This window comes from Rosa rugosa, chromosome 3 (assembly GCF_958449725.1).
Source record: "Rosa rugosa chromosome 3, drRosRugo1.1, whole genome shotgun sequence".
In the NCBI taxonomy this organism is placed as follows: Eukaryota; Viridiplantae; Streptophyta; class Magnoliopsida; order Rosales; family Rosaceae; genus Rosa; species Rosa rugosa.
Genome location: NC_084822.1, coordinates 4,195,741 through 4,216,319, shown reverse-complemented (window position 1 = coordinate 4,216,319; position 20,579 = coordinate 4,195,741). Strand labels below are relative to the sequence as shown.

Below are 20,579 nucleotides of genomic sequence, written 5' to 3'. Positions count from 1 at the left end.
AGATGAAGGCCCAACAATAAAAAATAAAAACCTTGAATCCATATGGATCCGATTCGAATCGGCCCATATTAAGCCCAATACACAAATAGAACCCAACAACACAAACTTTGAGAAAACCTTGCAAAAAACTTCTCTATTGACACATTGAGCTGCCATCGTTGATGTCCTTGCTGCCATGCACGCTGATGTCCATGTTGGTCCACGCCTGTCGCAGTTGTTGTTGTCAAAAGACAAGGCCAATTCTTGTTGGGGACACTGATCAACATGTATGCCAACTCTGGCACCATAAGCATCACACCATAATAGACGCCTTGAATAAACCACAGCAGGCAGCTACTTTGCTACCTCACAGCCACCACCGTCGCCAAATTCTTTGCTGCCCCCGCCATGGTCAACAATGTCATCGGTAGCAACTAGGTCAGCCATTCTACCAATATCTAGAGGCAAAACAACAGCCATATTGCTCGGATCATTAACCAGATAAAAACGCACCGCCGCCACTCACCTCGACAACAAGGGGAAGGAGAGAGCTAGAACCCACAAGCCTTTACACGGCCAGTGGCCATCGCCACCCCCAGTCGAAGGATGAAAGAGGTGCCTCCCACCGCTACTGACATCATTATGTCCACCACCACAGAGCGTAAAATCGGGCTCTATAAACCAAGCAAGGGCCCTAACACCGACTCCTGCCCTAGTATATATCCATCTCCACCTAAGAAATCTTAACCACGTCAAGCCAAATGTGATCCAAACTCCGATCTACCACAGAAATACTTGTATTGCCATCACACACAACGACAATAGCAAAGAAAAATAGGCAACAACCTATGAACAAGGAGCACCGTCGAGCAAGCCTGCCCTCACCACCATAGGATAAACAATAGAGAGGTGGAAGAACACCCTTCTCTATTGAATGTACAGCGTAACCACCCGCCGGAGCTACCTGCCGCAAAAAAATCTCTCTTGTGAGAGTCAAAGGTAGAAAGTAAGTTCCACTTTGTGTTTTATTAAAGAATGCTTAATTAACTAAGGGCTAATTACTGTTTAGTACCCTGTGGTTTGGGTCGAACATCAATTCAGTCCCTCGACTTTCAATTTCATCAAAAACACCCCCACACTATCATTTCTCATCCAATAGGTCCATCCGTTATGATTCCGTCAATTTCAACCGTTTAGCTGCTGACGTGGCGATCCAACTCAGCATAGGTGGGCCCCATATGGAGGCGAATTTCCCAAATTGACCCTGGCCAGCCAAATATGGAAAAATCCAAAATAAATTTCAGATTTTGAGGTTGGGGAGACTCGAACCCCTGCCAACACACATGAAAATGAAAGCCCCAACCACTGGATCACTTGCATGGTATTGGTATATTTCAAACTAAAATAATATATACAGCTGTATAACGATCAACGAACTCAGAGGATTCTTGAACCCCATGAGCTGTAGATCAAGAAATGAAGCCATCACTCTGTATCCATTGGACCTCATCACGCCTCTGTCTCCTTCAAACCAAGAAGCTGCCAGAAACCCAATCGAGCTTGTACCGTTCGACGAAGGCGACTCGCACATCTGATCCGGGACAGGAATTCGGGTCCGGGCGGGAGCATGGAAGTTCGGGTCGAAGAAGTCCTCGACTTCGAGAACGATCAGGAACCCGTCGTCGTAGATCCGCGAGGCGGCGGTTGTGACCCTGACGCCGTTGAGAGAAATTCTGGTGCCCGAAGGAGGTGAGGTGACAAAAAGGGAGCTGCCAGAGAGGAGAGTCGGGATCTTGGTGCCGGTGGGGAGCGATTTTAGGGTTTGGAGGGGGAGAGCGAGAGGGGCGGAGTGGAATTGGAGGAGAGAGAGGGAGGGCTGGCCGGCTCTCTTGAAGGCGGAGTCCGGAGGAGCGAAGATGGTGAGCGACGGCGACTTGGGGACTAGGGACTGAGAGACGGCCTCGAGAGTGAGATCCATAGAGAGGTAGCCGGAATCGGAGAGGACTTCAGCGGCGTTGAGGATGTTGTGGGAGGGGAGAGCGGAGGAGAGAGAGAGGAGGGAAATGAGGAGGAGGAGGAGAGAGACGGCGGTGATCGACGGCGACGCCGTTGACGGAGCTTCAAGAAAGATTTAGGCGGTTGCAGAATGCAATGCAGAGTGTGTGAGAGTGAAAATGGGAGTGGGGAGGTGAATTTAGAGGGGCGGTTTTTCTTTTGGCGGGAAATTGTGGACAGGTGCGCTATATATATTATTTTAGTTTGAAATATACCAATACCATGCAAGTGGTCCGGTGGTTGGGGCTTTCATTTTCATGTGTGTTGGGAGGGGTTCGAGTCTCCCCAACCTCAAAATCTGGAATTTATTTTGGATTTTTCCATATTTGGCTGGCCAAGGTCAGTTTGGGAAATTCGCCTCTATGTGGGCCCACCTATGCTGAGTTGGATCGCCACGTCAGTAGCTAAACGGTTGAAATTGACGGAATCATAACGGATGGACCTATTGGATGAGAAATGATAGTGTGGGGGTGTTTTTGATGAAATTGAAAGTCGAGGGATTGAATTGATTTTCGACCCAAACCACAGGGTACTAAACAGTAATTAGCCCATTAACTAAATATCTGTATTAATTCAAAATGACTAATTTCAGTTTACCCCTCTGAGGTCTGGGGTCGTCATCATGTTAGTCCCTCGAGTTTCAATTTAATCAGTAACACCCTTGTACTCTCCAAATTCATCAGCCTTGTCCAATTTTTGGACCTCCGTCCAAATTGGCTGTTAAATATGTTATGTGGGCCCCACGTAGGGGGTAAAATGGTAATTTTGAGCTCCAAATTATAAAAAATATTTAAAAAAAAATGTTTTTTCCTTCTTTTTTTTTCTTTATTCTTCGTTTTTTTTTTTTTTTTTTTTTTTCTGTTTCTTCGCTTATTATTATTATTATTATTATTTTTGTCTTCAACCCACCACAAGTTATAATAGGTCTATAAAAAAAAAAAAATACTCTAGGTGTATCTTTTTATTTTTTATTTTTATAAATTTTGTCTTCAACCTATACACCACAAGTTATAATAGGTTTATAAAAACAAAAACAAAAAATACTCTAGGTGGTTAAAAAGTCGCTCGCTGGTCTACGATATTTGTGATATATCTCCGATAAAGCGAAAAATTTTAGGATATATTTGTAAAAAATATCTATAAAATATAATAGGTTTATAAAGTGAAGAATAATAGGATATATCCCCAATAAAGTGAAGAAATATTTGTAAAATATGATTAAAAAAATAAATACAGATATTTCTTCACTTTATTGGGGATATATCCTAAAATTCTTCGCTCGCTGGTCTACGATATTTGTGGAACATCTCCGATAAAGCTAAGAATTTTAGGATATATCCCCAATAAAGTGAAGAAATATCTGTATTTATTTTTTTAATCATATTTTATAGATATTTCTTCACTTTATTGGGGATATATCCTAAAATTCTTCACTTTATAAACCTATTATATTTTACAGATACATCCTAAAATTCTTCGCTTTATCGAAGATATATCACAAATATCGTAGACCAGCGAGCGGCTTTTTAACCACCAAGAGTATTTTTTTTTTGTTTTTATAAACCTATTATAACTTGTGGTGTATAGGTTGAAGACAAAATTATAAAAAAACAAACAAGAAAATAAAAAAAAATGGAATAAAAAAAATTTAAATGAAAAAAAAAAAAGCAAAAAAAAAATATTTTTTTTTTTTAGTTTTTTTTTGTCTTGAAATGACAATTTTAGCCCTCAAAAGTCAGACTTAACGGTCCAAATTGGACGGAATAGTAGAAATTGGACACGGCTGATGAATTTGGAGAGTACAAGGGTGTTACTGATTAAATTGAAACTAGAGGGACTAACATGATGACGACCCTTAACCTCAAGGGGGTAAACTGAAATTAGTCCAATTCAAAAATACTCTCAAGACGAACGCACTTCACTCGCTTTCTCTTTAATCCTTCCCGTTTTCAAACCTTAACCCCAATCGGCCTCGTTGACTCCATCTTCTCAGGCACTAGTTCTGGCCGTCTGAAGATCCTAGTGGCGAATCCGGTGTTCATGTTCTCCGCCTTTCCACCGGGAAGCGGCGGAGCAGATGGTTCTTTGCTTATGAAAAGGAAACGAGTGAAAAAAGGTGGAGATGTTTTCTCTGACCTTGAAGCCTTATGAATGGAGGATCTAGACTCCTGTATTCAGCCTACACCTTCAATTAAAGCTCTGATGAGCTATGCGAGAACCCTTAAAAACCCAGTTGATCGCTACAAACACACAATGATGGAGGACTTTGAGATGACTGATGATGACTGCACTTACACTCAAGGTTAAAATGGTCCAAACGTTTCTTTCTCTGAAAAAGTGCATAATAAATTGGATTATGAATGGCGTTATGTTGTTGTTGTTAAGCTTATGGGTAAACCAAATTCCACCAACACCTTTGAGTTCATGCTGAAAGGTCTGAGACGCAAGTGGGAATTGAAAGGGGGTTGGCAACTTATTGATTTCCCCAATGACTTTTTCATTGTCAAATTCAATCTGGAAGATGACATGAATCATGCTCTTTGTGGAGGACCATGGATTCTGGCTGGGCAAACATTAGTTGTTAGAAAATGGAGACCAGACTTTGATCCTATGAATGAATCTATTGGAAAAATGGCATTATGGGTTAGAATTTTCGGTCTACCTGTTAAATACTTTAAGGACTACGTTGTTGCTAAAATTGGCAAGATCCTTGGAGAAGTTGTCAAAGTTGATCAATTAACTCTTGGGCAGGCTAGAGGAAAATTTGCTCGTGTTTGCATTGAAGTTGATTTGAACAAGCCCCTGCACCCTTATGTTGAAGTGGAATCTGCTGCCTATGATGTGGTGTATGAGGGAATTTCCCTTATTTGCTTTGAATGTGGTTGTTTTGGCCAGTCTAAAGAGAAATGTCCTTCTCTTGACATTGACACCAGTGATGCTCATCCACAACATGTTCCTATAGTTTCTGAAAATGGTGAAGGTAATAATTCAATGGGAGATGATGTAACTATTGCTCAACAGGCAATGGATACCAATCTTGAGGGAAGGAATTTTTCTTGAGATTCTGGTATCATTAAGGAGGATATGGGACCGTGGATGTTAATGAGTTACAGGAACAAGAAGAAGGTTGGAGACACTGGAGGGGCAAAGAAATTTGCTGGGGCTGGTTCTAGAATTGCTGTTTTGCAAGAAGAGGATGAGAATGTCAATCTTGCTTCTCAACATGTGACCAATAATGAGCACACTGCAGATACTAATCCTACCATCGTGAAACTATGGAAGAGCTTTCAAGATAAGAAGAAGACAATAAATAAGGCTACTGGAACCAAGACCATAGCTGCAGATTCTAGCCAAAGCAATCACAATCTAAAAGAGAATACTGAAATTGGGAAGTCCAAGTTTCTCCTAGAATTCCTATGAAAGAAGTTTTGAATAATATTGCAAGCACCAGTGATGTTAAACATGCCGTGCATTATCAAAGGAAAACCAAAGGTACCAATGCTGCAACTACTAAACATCAGTCCTCTGTTTTCAAAAAGCTTTCTTTTGGAAATATGGAGACAAATCTTATGGGTACTGGTGTTTCAGCGATATTCAGTCATTGTCCACCTGAGGAGAATTTGCCAAATAATAAGAAGGTGATAAGTGATGATAATGCTTCTGAACATTTTGTGGAGCAAACTTTTGTTGCTAATAGCATGTTGACCATTGACAACACCCTGCCTCCCATTGATGGGGATGATATCATTAATGTCTGACTGGGTTCCTACCCATTACTTTCTTACATTTCATCATGTTTAACACAATTTTTTGGAATGTTTGTGGTGCAGGTAGTGAAAAATTTAGGTCTGCTATTCTAGACTTTATAATAATGTTTTCTATTGATGTTCTTGTCATTTGTGAACCTAGGGTCCCCTTCATGAGGGCTAAAAAGTGTTTGTTGCAGGCTGCCTTTACGAACTTTGAAATTATTGAGGCAGAAGGTTTTTCTGGCGGGATTTGGTTCTTTGGAACTCTTCTAAGGTTCAACTTAACGTGATTGATAGATCTTCTCAATTTATTGCTACAAAAGTTCTCTTATGGTCACTCTCCTTGGATTCTTTCTTTGATATATGCTAGGCCTTGCAATTAATACTTTATGAAATCAACTTTAGGGACTTTTTGATTCTGTCATTCAAAATTACTCTCTTCCTGTTGTTTTTATGGGAGATTTTAATGAACTTGTTTCTGCTGAGGATAAAAACATCGGCCCTTTTCATGGTAGATTTGGAGGCTTATGTGACTGGATTAACAGGAACTCTCTTATTGATTTGGGCTACATTGGTTCTAAGTACACATGGACTAATGATACCATTAAAGAAAGACTTGACAAAGGTTTTTGTACCTGTGATTGGAGGCTTGCCTTCCCTGAAGCAATAATTAAGCATCTCCCCATAATGAAATCTGATCACTGTCCAATAGCCCTACAACTTACCTCTACTCAATGCAACACTCCAAGGAACTCTCCTTTTCAGTTCCAGGCGATGTGGCTCTCTCATCAAGACTTCTATGAATTTATGTCCTCGACTTGCAAAGATGCTTCAGGTGAGTTTTGCTCTAAACTCTCTCAGTTATCTTATGCTCTTAAGACTTGGAATTCCAATGTGTTGTTAATATCTTTAGAAAAAAGAAAGAGCTTTTGGCGAGAATTGGTGGGATTCAAAAGTGTTGCGATAGATTTGTGAATCCTTTTCTCATTGATTTGGAGGCCAAGCTAATAAACGAGTACAAGTCGATTTGCGACCAAGAAGCTTTATTTTGGAAACAAAAATATAGGGACAAGTGGTTAAAGGATGGTGATAGAAACACTAGGTTCTTCCACCTGACCAGTATTATTCGAATAAGGAAAAATAAAATTGAGAGATTAATGGATGATACTGTAACTTGGGCCTCTGATCCTGCTCTGATGAAAGAAACTGCTGTTCAGTTTTTTGAGAAGCTTTTTTCTGTCAATGAGGTTATTGATACGAGATTTAATATTCCTCTTCTCTTTCCTTGCATTGAAACTGAGATGCTTAACTCTACTGCTGCTGAGATATCCATGGATGAAGTTAAATCTGCCTTATTTTCTATTGGAGGTTTGAAATCCCCTGGCCATGATGGTTTCCCCGCAGTTTTCTTTCAAAAGCATTGGTACCTTTATAAGTCTGAAATTTTTGATATTGTGCATACTGCTTTTCATACTGGAATCATCCCTAGTGGCCTGAACCACACACTCATAACGTACACTTGTGCCTAAAATGGTGAGCCCTGAGAATATGATTCAATTTCGGCCTATTAGCTTATGCACCACTGTCTACAAGATTATTTCGAAAGTTTTGGTTGCCAGGATAAGACCCCTTATGCAATCTCTGATCTCTCCTAATCAAGTTAGTTATGTCCCTAACAGACATATTTCTGATAATGTAATGATTGCTCAAGAAGTTCTTCATAAGTTTAAAGGTTCAAAAGGTGTGAAGGGCTTTTTTGCTTGGAAAATTGACTTGTCGAAGGCTTATGATAGGCTCAAATGGTCTTTTAAGGTCCTCTATGAGTCCCGATTACCCCAGTCCATTGTTAAGTTGATCATGCATTGTGTAAATTCTACAAGCTTTCAGGTTAATTTTAATGGTGAATTGTCTCGGACTTTCTGTGCTTCGAGAGGAATCAGGCAGGGTGACCCGTTATCCCCTTATATGTTTATCTTGTGTATGGAAAAGCTGTCCCATCTTATTTATTCTGCCATTGATGTGAATATGTGGAAGCCTGTTAGAGCTTCTCAATCTGGCCCTAAGATCTCTCATTTATTTTTTGCTGATGATTTACTTCTTTTTGCTGAAGCTTCTACTCTGCAGGCTACTACTCTAAAGAGATGCTTGGACTTATTTTGCTCTTTATCTTGTCAAACTGTCAGCTTTGAGAAATCCCTCATTTACTGTTCTCCAACATTGACCGTGATTTGGCTAATAGTATCAGCTCTATTTGTAGCTTTCCATTAACAAATGATCTTGGAAAATTTCTTGGTATGCCTCTTGTTCACTGCAGGGTCAACAAGCACACCTACGCAAGTATATTTGATAAAGTTCAAGGGCGCTTAGCTAGCTGGAAGAGCAATGTTCTTAGCATGGTAGGTAGATTAACCTTAATTAATTTTGTCTGTTCCTCTATACCTATTTATGCAATGCAAACAACCAAACTCCCCTGCAGCTTTGCCATAGCATTGATAAATTAAACAGAGATTTTTTATGGGGTGATATTGAAAACAGAAAGAGAGTTCATCTTGTAAATTGGGATGTTGTTTGCCTACCTAAATGTCTGGGTGGACTTGGCATTAAAAAAATTGAAGACATGAACCAGGCCATGTTAGCTAAGGCTAGTTGGAGAATTTTTCAAGGTGACAATGGTCTCTAGAGCTCCATTTATAAGTATAAATACCTAGCCAATGTCAATATATATTACTTGTATTGACTATTGTCCTCCTTCTGGGAGCTTAAGCACGTGGAGGAGCATTGCTCATGGAGCCTCTCTTCTAAGGCAAGGTCTTATATGGAGAATTGGGGACGGCATGACTGCAAAGTTTTGGATTGATCATTGGTTGGGTACGTTTCCTCTCATTGATGTTGCTTTGCCGGGTTATTCGGCTAACATTGATGATACTGTTCGTATCTTTTGGAACAACAATGGATGGGACATTGATAAATTACAAATTTGTTTGCCTGAGACATTTATTCAACAAATCTTGAGCATTCCTCCTGGGTTTGAGGGATGTGGCCCTGATATTCAAATATGGGGATATACTTTTAATGGTCGCTTTACTGTTAGATCGGCCTACAATAACCTTTTTGATATGTCTGAGTCCAATATTTTCAAGTGGAATTTCATTTGGTATCTTAATATCTCCCCCAAACTAAAAACTTTTCTATGGTCTGTTATTCATGGGAAAATTCTCACAAATGTCCAAAGGATTAAACGAAACTTTTCTGGTGATGATAAATGTCATACTTGTGCTCTCATGCCCGAGACGCTTCTTCATCTTTTCAGGGATTGTCCAAAAGCCATGGCTGTTTGGAGAACTTTCAATTGGCCTAGTGCTGTGAAACACACTTTCAACCTTGATTGGATTGGATGGCTTGCTGCAAATCTCCACCGTAAAGTAATTTACTCTAATAATATTCAGTGGTGTAGTATCTTTGTCTTCATTTGTTGGTATATGTGGAAATGGCGAAATAAGGATATTTTTGAGGTTGGTTTTCATAGACCCTATAATACTTCTCACATCATTTTGAATGCTACGATTGAATGGTCTCATGCTCAAGCTAAACCTAACTTGGTGGATCAATATTGTTTCAATATGTTTTCTTGGACCATGCCTGATGATGGTTATGTGAAACTTAATGTGGATGGCACAAGAGCTGGTCAATCAGGACAAATTGGTGTTGGTGGAGTATTACAAGACCATAATGGTGATTGGCTTTCAGGTTTTATGATTAATGTTGGTAAAGGACAGGTCCTTACTGCTGAGGCTTGCTTTCTAGCTTGAAACTTGCTACTGATTTACATGTTAATAGGATTGAAATTGAATCTGACTCTACCATTCTCATCAAACTCATTGTTGAAGGCTGTGATAGTTCCCATCCTCTTGGAAGCATTTTGAACAGCTGCAAGTCTCTACTCAATGGTTTTGAAGATGTGAAGATTAAGCATATTTTTAGAGAAAGCAATATGACAGCGGATGCCATGGCTAAGAGCAGCCTCTCTCATGATCCTGGGATTGTTATTTTCAATACTCCCCCCCCCCTCAAGCTTCAAGTGCTTTTATGGATGATATTTGTGGCTTAATGAGGAGCAGAAGATCGAAAGTTAGCCTCCATGGCTAGTGTTTCTTTTTGCTTTAGGCCCTTTTGGGCCTCGTTGTAACAAAAAATAAATAAATAAATAAATATCTGTATTAATTCTCACGAGTTTAATTTCTCTCTCACCTAGGGAAACCCTAAGGCCTACTTCGGTTACAAATTTGTTCTTGGCCGGCGGCGCCCGGATGTCGGGGCTGGCCTTCGGCTTCATCGCCCTCATGGAGTTTGCTGCCGGACGGGAGATCTACTGCCCATGGGACTCCGTCAGAGGGATTTTCTCGAGCTTTTTTCAGATGGTTCGGCTGGGATGGTGGCGACGGTGATGGTCGTGTTGTATGGGCCAGTAATCGATCCCCACTGATGGGATGGGTTTATTGCATCGCGAGTGTCATGGATCTCGATCGATGGCAGTGTGGTTTGCGAGGCCATGGATCAGTGATGGGTTTTTCCGTGATGATGCAGGTCATGGCGGCGTGGCTTGGGCGGCGTGGCTTGGGCGACGTGGTAATACAGGTCTTGGTTTGGATTGCAGAGATAAGATGGCGTGGAGGTGCGAATCGTGGCGACGTGGGTGGGACGGATCTCAGCCGAACGGTGTTGTATAACTGGGGTGATGGGGGGAGACAGTTGTCTAGCCCGAACCAAGATGATGGGCCTGGAACAATTTCCTTGGTGACTACCCTATTGGGCCACGAATTGTTGGGCTGGGGTTATGCCCTTGGCCCAACCTTATGTTTTTAGCTTTTTTTGTCTAATTACAATAATTTTTCTTGTATTAGGAACCTAGATCTCTAGCACCTTTAGCGTAGTACCAATGGAGGATTCCCGCTATCTATGCATATTTGATTGTACAATGAGTAGGTCTATTTCTATGTACCACTGTGGGTACTACCACTATCTTCTTGTCTGCCTATGTCCTTAAATGACAGTGGAAGAGTATGTAACGGCATATTCTGGCTTGTAATAAATATATTATTTCGCCTCTGAGGCTTGACTCAAAAAAAAAGAATGCTTAATTCATAAAACACAACGAGCATATGAGCATCTAATTTTTTTTCTTCTTTTTATCAATAAAGTTTTCTTTTTTTACTAAAAAAAAGGAAAAATATTAAAGACTCGAGACACATAATATATAAATCAAATATGGTTTTAGATAGACCTTTCTATATACTTTATTATTATTAGATGTTTCCCATTACATAAGTAACATATATTCTAGTAGGCCGGGTTGCTCTCCAATATAGTTTCCAGGAGGATCATGGTTACAAATAATAAACATTCACCCATTTTTACACATGGCCCTAGCACAACCAACAGGAACCGAATTGCGCCAAACCACTTGAGTATAATGCAAACATTCATCCCTAGCTAATACATTTGTTATTGGCGTAATCATAGTTAGGCTTCTCGGTCACCCAAAGCTTCACTGCTTGCGCACCTATCATTTCATCATAGCCTTCAGCCAAGTTTTCGCCATACGGTTCTTTAGAATGCTCCATTTCGCATGTCTCAATTTTCAAATTGGCATACTGTTGTGCGTATAGGCTGTTACTATGTTGTTCCCATGTGATTGGACCAACACCGCATTGAGAATATATACATCCCACATGGGAAAAATAGGAACTTACCTATGGGTTTATAACGGTTTGGGTCACTCCATCCATTGTCAATTGGTTTTGGATGTGAACCCCAAATTACTTTATCATGGTATCAGAGCATGTTATCCCACGTGTGCATACCTTACGGCCACACAGGCTCACGTCACCGAAAGTTGTCCACGTGTATGGCTTGAAAATTCGCCACACTTGCGGAGGCATGTTGAGAATATACATCCCACATGGGAAAAATGGGACCTAAACTCTAAATCTGGGGTTCACATCCAAAATCAATTGGTGATGGATGAAGTGACCCAAACCCTTATAAACTCATAGGCAAGGTCCCATTTTTCCCATGTGGGATGTATATATTCTCAACACGCCCCCGCAAGTGTGGCGAATTTCATGTCAAAATACACGTGGACAACTTTGGGTGACGTGGAGCCCGTGTGGCCAAGAGGCATGCACACGTGGGTAAACTGGCTCTGATACCATGATAAAGTAATCTGGAGTTCACATCCAAAACCAATTGGCAATGGATGGAGTGGCCCAAACCCTTACCATGATAAAATAGTCTGGGGTTCACATCCAAAACCAATTGGTAATGGATGGAGTAGCCCAAACCCTTATAAACTCAAAGGCAAGGTCCCATTTTTCCTATGTGGGATGTATATATTCTCAACACGCCCCCACACGTGTGGTGAATTTTCAAGCCATACACATGGACAACTTTGGGTGATTTGGAGCCCGTATGGCCGTGAGGCATGCACATGTGGGATAACCTGGCTCTGATACCATGATAAAGTCGTCTGGGATTCACATCTAAAACCAATTGGCAATGGATGGAGTGACCAAACCTTTATAAACCCACTAGCAAGATCCCATTTTTCCCATGTGGGATGTATATTCTCTCAACAAATCGATCTTCGCTCGAGCTTTGTGTTCATCAATGAAATTTTGGTTGGAACTGTTAATTACTCTAGCTTGAGAGACATGAGATCTAATGATTACTACGTACTAAGATGCATATGCCCAAAAAAGGTTATTAAATCCTATAATTTTCCTCTATCCAGTGTGTAATGGAACATGAGATTGTGCATTTAAATAAAAAGATATGGCAGTTGTATTGTAACTAAGAAGGTTGAAGAAAGGCATTAGTTTCAACAATGAAGTAAATTTGGAAATTAAATGCTAGATCCTTCAACTTAGTTAATTAAAACAAAAGGAACACATCCCTTAAATAGGAGATATTTTCCTTTTAATTCATGTCACTTACACACATTTTTTTTGAAATTGGCTTCAATTTGTGTAAAAAATTTTGTTACTTAGATGTAATTTCGCACTTGGAATTAGTCCTATTAGAAAAATTATTGTATAGTCTCAAACCATCATGTGTACTATGGTCCGAGTGAGTTAATATTATTTGTCTACATGGGGTTAGAAATTGTAATACCCCGAAAAATCCAAATTAATTTCCGTGGATTTTTAGAAATGATTTCACGATAGTGGGAGCGAGTACGAGGCTTGGAGAAGTTATGGAATTAGTTCGAACGATTAATTTTCGAAAACGAACGTTATTTAGGAGGTCTCAAAAAGTGACTTTTTATACATTGGGAATTTGGGAAAACTTCATTCATGAAAGTTGTAGAGCGCGTCGATACGAGTTCGTGGACATATGGAATGCGAAAATCGGAGTTTGTATGAGAAAGTTATAAGCGATTGAAAATCGGGAAAATTCTATAAATACAAAAAAAAAAGTTCCGGAAATTGCATTGGAGGACAGAAATTTCAGAAACCTATATTTTCTCCCCAATTCTCTCCCGAGCCCAGATTTGTTCCTCTCTCTTCCACCGGCCATATCTCCCTCCACAGACCTCCGATCGACTTGATTCCAAAAGTATTTTCATTCGCCTTGAAGTCAGTTAAAACTTCCTAGAAGACATCAAAGTGAGAAAAGAACCATGGAAGGTGCTAGGAGGCCGAGAAGCTGCACAGCTCGAGCTGGAATTCGCCCGATGCTGCTCTTCCTTCACCGGCCGATATCTCTCTCATCCAACCTCGAATCGAGTTGATTCCAAAAGGGATTTTGCTGGGCCTGAGCTATATTACAACTTTGTAGAAGACATCGAGGGGAAATAACCAACGTGGTAGCCGCTACAAGTCGAAGAACACGGTGCAGTCGAGCTGGAAATCACCTCCTTTCCCCACCGTCGTTCTCCCTCCTCCGGCCACCTTTTGCCGTGATTCTTGAGAGGATTCTGCACTTCTGAGGATGTAGATCATTTCCCCTAAGGTGGATTGCATCGATTTCATCTGTGGAGATCGAATTGGAACGAATTCAAAACTAGGGTTCTTCGGGTTTCAAACCTTATAAGGTAAAATTCTACTTTTTGGCTTATAATCTGACTTTGGTGTAGTTATGAAAGTTTCAATTCGAGTTAAGATGAAGAACTTTCGTGTTGGGAGTTTTGTCTAATTTTGACTTTGGATGGGTGGCGGTGCCGCCACTGTGATGGTGGTTTCCGGCGACCTCCGGCCACCCCAAGGACAGTTTCTGTCCATTTTTGTGTTCTACGTGTCGATATGATCGTTTGCATATATAATTCATAATTTTTGGATATCGTATGATTAAGTTATGAATTTTTAAGTTTCGATCGATTTCGATCGTTCGATTTGTGATCTGTGAAGATCAGACCGTCTGATGGAATGGTAGATTCAATATGTTGATCGTATGACTGTCCCGATGACTTTGTGTGGTCACGGGCGAAGATCCGACCGTTGGATCTTCATATAATTGAGAAACAGTGATTAGGGAGGCGATTCGTGAGAATCCGTCCGTCAGATTTTTGTATAAATTGGTGAAGATGTTAGTAAGGACGATTCAGGAAGATCCGACCGTTGGATCTTCGTGATGATTTTTGGAGGTTGATCCTAAAGGCGATCCGTGAGGATCCGACCGTTGGATCATCATTTAATTTCGATCCGACCGTTGGATTGTCGTTTGAGTATGTTTTTGAGTTGTTGGCTAAGTTAAGGTCATGTTTGACTAGGTGATTGACGGTCTTCCTTGGGTGAGCGGTTTCGGTGTGTATTGTGTTGAATTGAAGACGCAGCGGGAATATCGAGGTGAGTAAATCGCACATGGTTCATTCACGAACCGAAATTCGGTGATTTTATTTAATTGGGAAATTGTGGAAATTGTTTTATGAAAATAAATAATTGTTTTAAATTATATGGACTTGATTGACTACGGTCCATAGGTAAGTAAAATGTATTTAAACTATAAAAATGAATTTCTAGATTTTATTGCATGTGAACTATAGTTGGTATTAGTGGTCACTCTTGTGTGGGTGACTACGTATATATATATTTACGTGGAATATATATTGGATGGTGTAATTTACTGAGTTATATTTTGAGCATTACCCTTTGGAATATGTGAATTATCTTAGATGTTGTGTTGTCTATGATAATGGGTAATTGAGTAAAGTGCGATAGTTGAGTCGTTGAGATGAATTAAATGAGGAGTCGAGTGAATTGAGAAAAGCAGTCATTCGTAAGGTGAACCTTGGCCCAGGTGACACTTTACGATACAGTTAGAGCTCTAGTCTGTCTGCCGTCATACTGCTTGGGGGATAAACGAGTTATCATATGCCCTTGGGTATGACATGACATACTGAATGGGGTGATTAATATAATTAATCATAAGCCTGTAAGTATGATATACTGAATGGGGTGATTAATATAATTAATCATAAGCCTGTAAGTATAATATACTGCATGGGATGATTTATATAAATAAATCATAAGCCTGTGAGTATATATTGAGTAAGAAGTTGTTTATTATTGAGTAGTCATGATGAGATGTGAGTTGATTGATGCTTGAAGTGATGTTGTACACTTCAATTCTTATGCAAAACAAAATTAAAATGTGCTTGAGTTGATTGTGTTACTTTAAATCGTGCAATCCTTTCATTTACTCATACGAGCTTTGCAAAAAGCTTACCGGGTTTGTATTGTTGCAATCCCGGTACACTATTCAAACGGTGTAGCGGGTAATCCTGCAGGTCAGGAGAATCAGGACGGTGATCGTGCGGGTTAGAGAATTTGTTTTAGTTTTACAGCAATTGTAATTGTGAGGTGAGTTATGCTCATTTGAGCCTTACAATATAATTTGGTGAGAGTGTGCTGTAATAAACAAATTTGAGATTTGGTTTATGTAATATCGAGCGATGTGAGGTGTGGTTGTTTTGAGAAAAAATTCAGGTTGTATTTATGTGAGTTGTATTAATTCATGTTTCGGATTTGGATTTGTTATTCAAAATCCGGGGCGTGACAGAAATGAAGGGGAATTAGTCTAACTAATTAGGGACAAATTGGTCTGTTGTTTGTTAGCCTTTCAACTTTGGTCCAATAATGAGAAATTAATTTCAGATTTGTAAATTATGAGTTTATGACAATACAATCTTGTATTTTCCTAGTGTTGCAAATTATCGAACAATTTTAGAGATTTGTACATCTGTGTTTTACTGAAACATGATATATTCATCATTTTTCAATTTAAGATGTTCTTATAATAATCTAACATAAATTTAAACTCAAAAACGAAATAAAACCCTAACGCCGCTCTCATGCTGCTCTCAAAAACCAAACCCAAACGCCGCTGTCGACCTTTTGCACCACTTAATGGCTTCCATAGATGAGGTCACTGCTACCTTTGCTGCTTCTCTCACATGGATGGAATGAGAACTCAACGTGGAACTCAAGCTTTCTTGCTGGCTCGTCATCTGACAACAAAGAGAGTCAATGCCCCTGAACTACAACGCCATTTTTGGTGTATATGGGTACTCCACGGCGGCTTTAAGGTGTAATACCGGAACCTAGATCGCTTTGTCTTCACATTTGACTTGCGCCGAGACCAAAATAAGGTCCTCAAAGGGGGTCCGTGGTATTTCAACCGGTCACCGGTGGTGCTCCAGGCCTATGATGGCCTTGTCGCGCCTCAATCTGTACAGATGGAAACCCTATTTTTATGGGTTCGCATAAGCAACATCCCGCCGACCTTAAAAGATGAGAAGATGATCAGGAATGTGGCATCTATTGCTGGTACATATCAGGACATTGATATCAGGACATAAGAAACTGCTGGATTCCACCTGTAAGATTCGAGTCCATGTTAGCCATGAAATCTCAAAGCCTTTCTTCCCTAAGAAAACCCTAAAGCTAGCTAGCTGCTGGTGTTTTTGAAGAGATTTTGTGCTATTATGAGAATCTGATAGACAAATGTAGGAAATGCAACGTAATCTACCATGTACAGGGGGTTTGTCAAGCGGTGTCACCAAATAAGAGTGTGGACGAAGCTGATGCACAATGGCTGCAGCTTCCAAAACCATTCATGGGCTTTTAAGCAAACAGGTTTGAGAATGGAACTTTCAAATTCAAAAGCATTCAAACGCCGATTCTACTTTTATAGCACGTAACCTATTTGGGTCTGTTGAGGGCAACAAGCCACGGAAACAGGTGGTTATCAAAAATCTGGGAACTGAAAGCAGCTAGACTAGTGGTGATGTCGCTCTTGCTCTGATCCCGTTTGATAAAGCTCCAAAGGAGTTGAAGAGAAGTAGACCGGCATCCCCATACTCCTCTCCAAAGAAACCGAGGTTTCTGTTGAATTTGAATACGGATGTTTTGGCAGAAGAAACAATGGCAAAGGAGGTAAAAGTTTCGGAGTTTCCAACTAAGTTTACAGCTAAATCTCTTGGCTTAGTTGAAACTCCAAGAGGTATGCTTGTTCCCATGGAGGTGATGATGCCAAAAGAGCCCAAAGTTGGTGAGGAAAGTGCATCGGTGGCTACAAAAAAGAAGAGAGGTCGTCCTTTGGGATCAGAGAATAAGAATCCATCCAAGTCCAAGAAGTACCTCCTGAAGAAGTTTTGAGTAGGGCTGGGATTTTCAAACCGAAAACCGATGGAACCGGTCCGGACCGAGCCGAAACAGGCGGTTCGGTTCGGTTTGTAGTTTTGAAAGAAGTCATTTTCGTCTGCACCGAACCGTTTCCCCCTTATAGCAGTTCGGTTCCGGTTCTTCTTTTCTGCAACACTCAAAAACGGCAAGAACCGAGTATACGTTATATAATATATATATATATTATACTAAAGCATGTGAGTCCAATAGCTTATATTATATATATATATATATATGTGGACCCATTATACCGAACTACCAAAGCTGGCAAAGCATGTGAGTCCATTAGCTTTTGTATATAATTATATATATATGTGGACCCATTATACTGAAGCATGTGCAGAACTGCAGACCTACCTAGCATTTAGTCATTTTCGATCAAACACACCTAGCCCCCGAAACACACCTTCAGTTCTTCTTCTTCCCCAAATTCAAGTCTTCAGTTCTTCCCCAAATCCATCTTCATCACTCCAAGTCTTCAACGCCGATTCACTTCAAGTCTTCAGCCGAAACTCACTCACTTCCCCAATTTCCAATTCGAAGGACATGGCTTCGAATTCCAGTCCCCAATTCCCAATTTCTTCGCATTCAAGTAGCGAATCTCCTGGGAATGAGAAGAAGAAGAAGAAGCAGAAGTTCAGTCTCACAATCCTTCCACATCGAGTTTGGGAGTGTTTGCATTCATGTTTGAATTTGCTGTGTGGCTTGGTGTTTGTGAAGGAGCTAGTTGCTGCATGTTTTTACGGTTTCTTGTTAAATAAAACCCTAGTTTGTTAGGGTTATCATTATCTAGTTGTAGTTTGAATTTTTCAAGTTTCTGTTACCACGTGGCTTTAACGTGGGCTGCATTTACGTTAAGGTTGTTAGGGTTTGTTGTATTGAATGGCTATTTAAGCCAGGACGATCATGAATAAAACTAAGTCATTCAATCCAGTTTGTTGTGTTCTTATTCATAGCCTTGTGTTTTGTTTTGTTCCCAACAATCTGGTATCAGAGCCCCCACTGGGTCTGAGAAAGTAAAGCCGCAGCTTTGAGTGATTTCCAAACACTGAGAGATGAACAACGAGGGAAATTTCGTGCAGCCATCCATTCCACGTTTCGATGGTCACTACGATCATTGGAAAATGCTTATGGAGAACTTCTTACGATCAAAGGAGTATTGGAGCCTTGTAGAGACAGAAATTGTTGAACCAGAAGCTGGAGGACAAATGTCAGAAGCGCAGCGACGAAGGATTGAAGAGCTGAAGCTGAAGGACCTGAAAGTGAAGAACTACCTCTTCCAGGCCATCGACCGCACGATCCTTGACACCATCTTACAGAAGGATACTGCCAAACAGATCTGGGATGCTATGAAGAAAAAATTCGAAGGGAATGCTAGAGTCAAAAGGTCTCACCTTCAGGCTCTCCGACGAGAGTTTGAAACCCTAGAGATGCGATCTGGTGAAACTGTGACAGACTACTTCTCTAGGGTTATGACAGTGGCTAATAAGATGCGAGTTTATGGGGAGGATATGCAGAATGTCAAGGTGGTGGAGAAGATTCTACGCTCGTTAGCTGAGAAATTTAACTATGTTGTCTGTTCTATTGAGGAGTCAAAGGATATCGACTCTCTCTCTATTGATGAGCTACAAAGCTCGTTAATAGTACATGAACAGAAACTTGTGCGGCATAAGGGTGAAGAGTAGGCTCTGAAGGTGACACATGAAGGAGGCAGAGGTCGTGGTCGTGGTTCTTTCAGAGGAAGAGGAAGAGGGAGAGGTCGAGCAGGCTTCAATAAGGCAACTGTGGAGTGCTATAGCTGTCACAAACTTGGACATTATCAATATGAATGTCCAAATTGGAATAAAGAGGTAAATTACACAGAGCTTAATGAGGAAGATGAAATGCTTTTGATGTCCTATGTGGATTTGTGTGAGGCCAAGCGAGAAGATGCTTGGTTTCTTGACTCGGGGTGCTCTAATCATATGTGTGGTGATAGAGCTATGTTCAATGAGTTAGATGAAAGTTTTCGGCATCAGGTGAAATTGGGGAATAACACCAGGATGAATGTGATGGGAAAACGAAGTGTGAAGTTACTGCTATATGGAGTTAATCATGTTGTTACTGAAGTGTTCTATGTTCCAGAGTTAAAAAATAATCTCTTGAGCATAGGGCAGCTACAAGAAAGAGGATTGACTATTCTGATCAAGGGAGGGTTGTGCAAGATCTTTCATGAGGACAAAGGATTGATCATTCAAACTAGCATGAGTGCAAATAGGATGTTTATACTGTTTGCTCAGTCTCAAGCATCCCCTCAAGCACAACAAGCCAAGTGTTTTCACACAAGCTCTCAAAGTCTCTCTCATCTTTGGCATCGGAGATATGGACATTTAAGCTACAAGGGTTTGAGAACCTTGCAATACAAGAAAATGGTACGTGGACTTCCTCAACTTTCTGCTTCAAATGTAACATGCACTGACTGCATCATTGGGAAACAACACCGTGATTCCATTCCAAAAAAGAGTACTTGGAGAGCAAGCAAGCAGCTAGAGCTTATTCATGCGGACATTTGTGGTCCGATCACTCCTGCATCCAATAGCAAGAAGAGGTACTCTTTGTGTTTCATTGATGATTATAGTAGAAAATCATGGGTGTATTTCTTAGTAGAGAAGTCAGAGGCCTTGAATTCTTTTAAATGCTTTAAGAGAATGGTGGAGAAAGAAACAGGGTTGTTTGTGAAGTGTTTACGCACGGACAGGGGAGGAGAATTCACTTAAAGTGAGTTCAATGATTTTTGCAGAAGAAGTGGCATTAAGAGACAGTTAACCACTGCTTATACTCCACAACAGAACGGGGTGGCCGAAAGGAAGAATAGAACTGTGATGAATATGGTTCGTTCAATGCTCTCTGACAAAAAGATTCCCAAGACTTTTTGGCCGGAAGCTGTGAACTGGAGTATATATGTTCTGAATAGGTGTCCTACATTGGCTGTCAAGGATATTACTCTAGAGGAGGCTTGGAGTGGGGTGAAGCCTTCAATAGCACATTTCCGAGTTTTTGGATGCATAGCACACGTCCACGTTCCAGAGGTAAGGAGGACTAAACTTGATAACAAAAGCTTTCCTTGTGTGTTGTT

At 40.5% G+C, this 20,579-nt stretch overlaps 2 protein-coding genes and 1 pseudogene across 2 annotated transcripts; 1 reads left to right on the top strand and 2 right to left on the bottom strand.

Annotated features, from left to right (window-relative positions):
• Positions 1-1,378: 1,378 nt before the first annotated feature.
• Positions 1,379-1,957, bottom strand: LOC133737046 (putative fasciclin-like arabinogalactan protein 20). The gene has a single exon (XM_062164678.1). The coding sequence runs from the start codon at positions 1,955-1,957 to the stop codon at positions 1,379-1,381; it is 579 nt and encodes a 192-aa protein (XP_062020662.1).
• Positions 1,958-4,422: 2,465 nt separating this feature from the next.
• LOC133737045 (uncharacterized) lies at positions 4,423-5,094 on the top strand. Its single transcript, XM_062164677.1, has one exon. It carries the CDS (start codon positions 4,423-4,425, stop codon positions 5,092-5,094), a length of 672 nt encoding a protein of 223 aa, XP_062020661.1.
• A 6,006-nt stretch (positions 5,095-11,100) lies between these two features.
• On the bottom strand, positions 11,101-19,428 carry LOC133737043 (pathogenesis-related protein 1A-like; annotated as a pseudogene).
• Between the last annotated feature and the right edge of the window lie 1,151 nt (positions 19,429-20,579).

Excerpts from the sequence above, each read along its gene's own strand:
- LOC133737046 (XM_062164678.1), bottom strand. The coding sequence starts at position 1,957 with ATGGATCTCACTCTCGAGGCCGTCTCTCAGTCCCTAGTCCCCAAGTCG.
- LOC133737045 (XM_062164677.1), top strand. The coding sequence starts at position 4,423 with ATGGGTAAACCAAATTCCACCAACACCTTTGAGTTCATGCTGAAAGGT.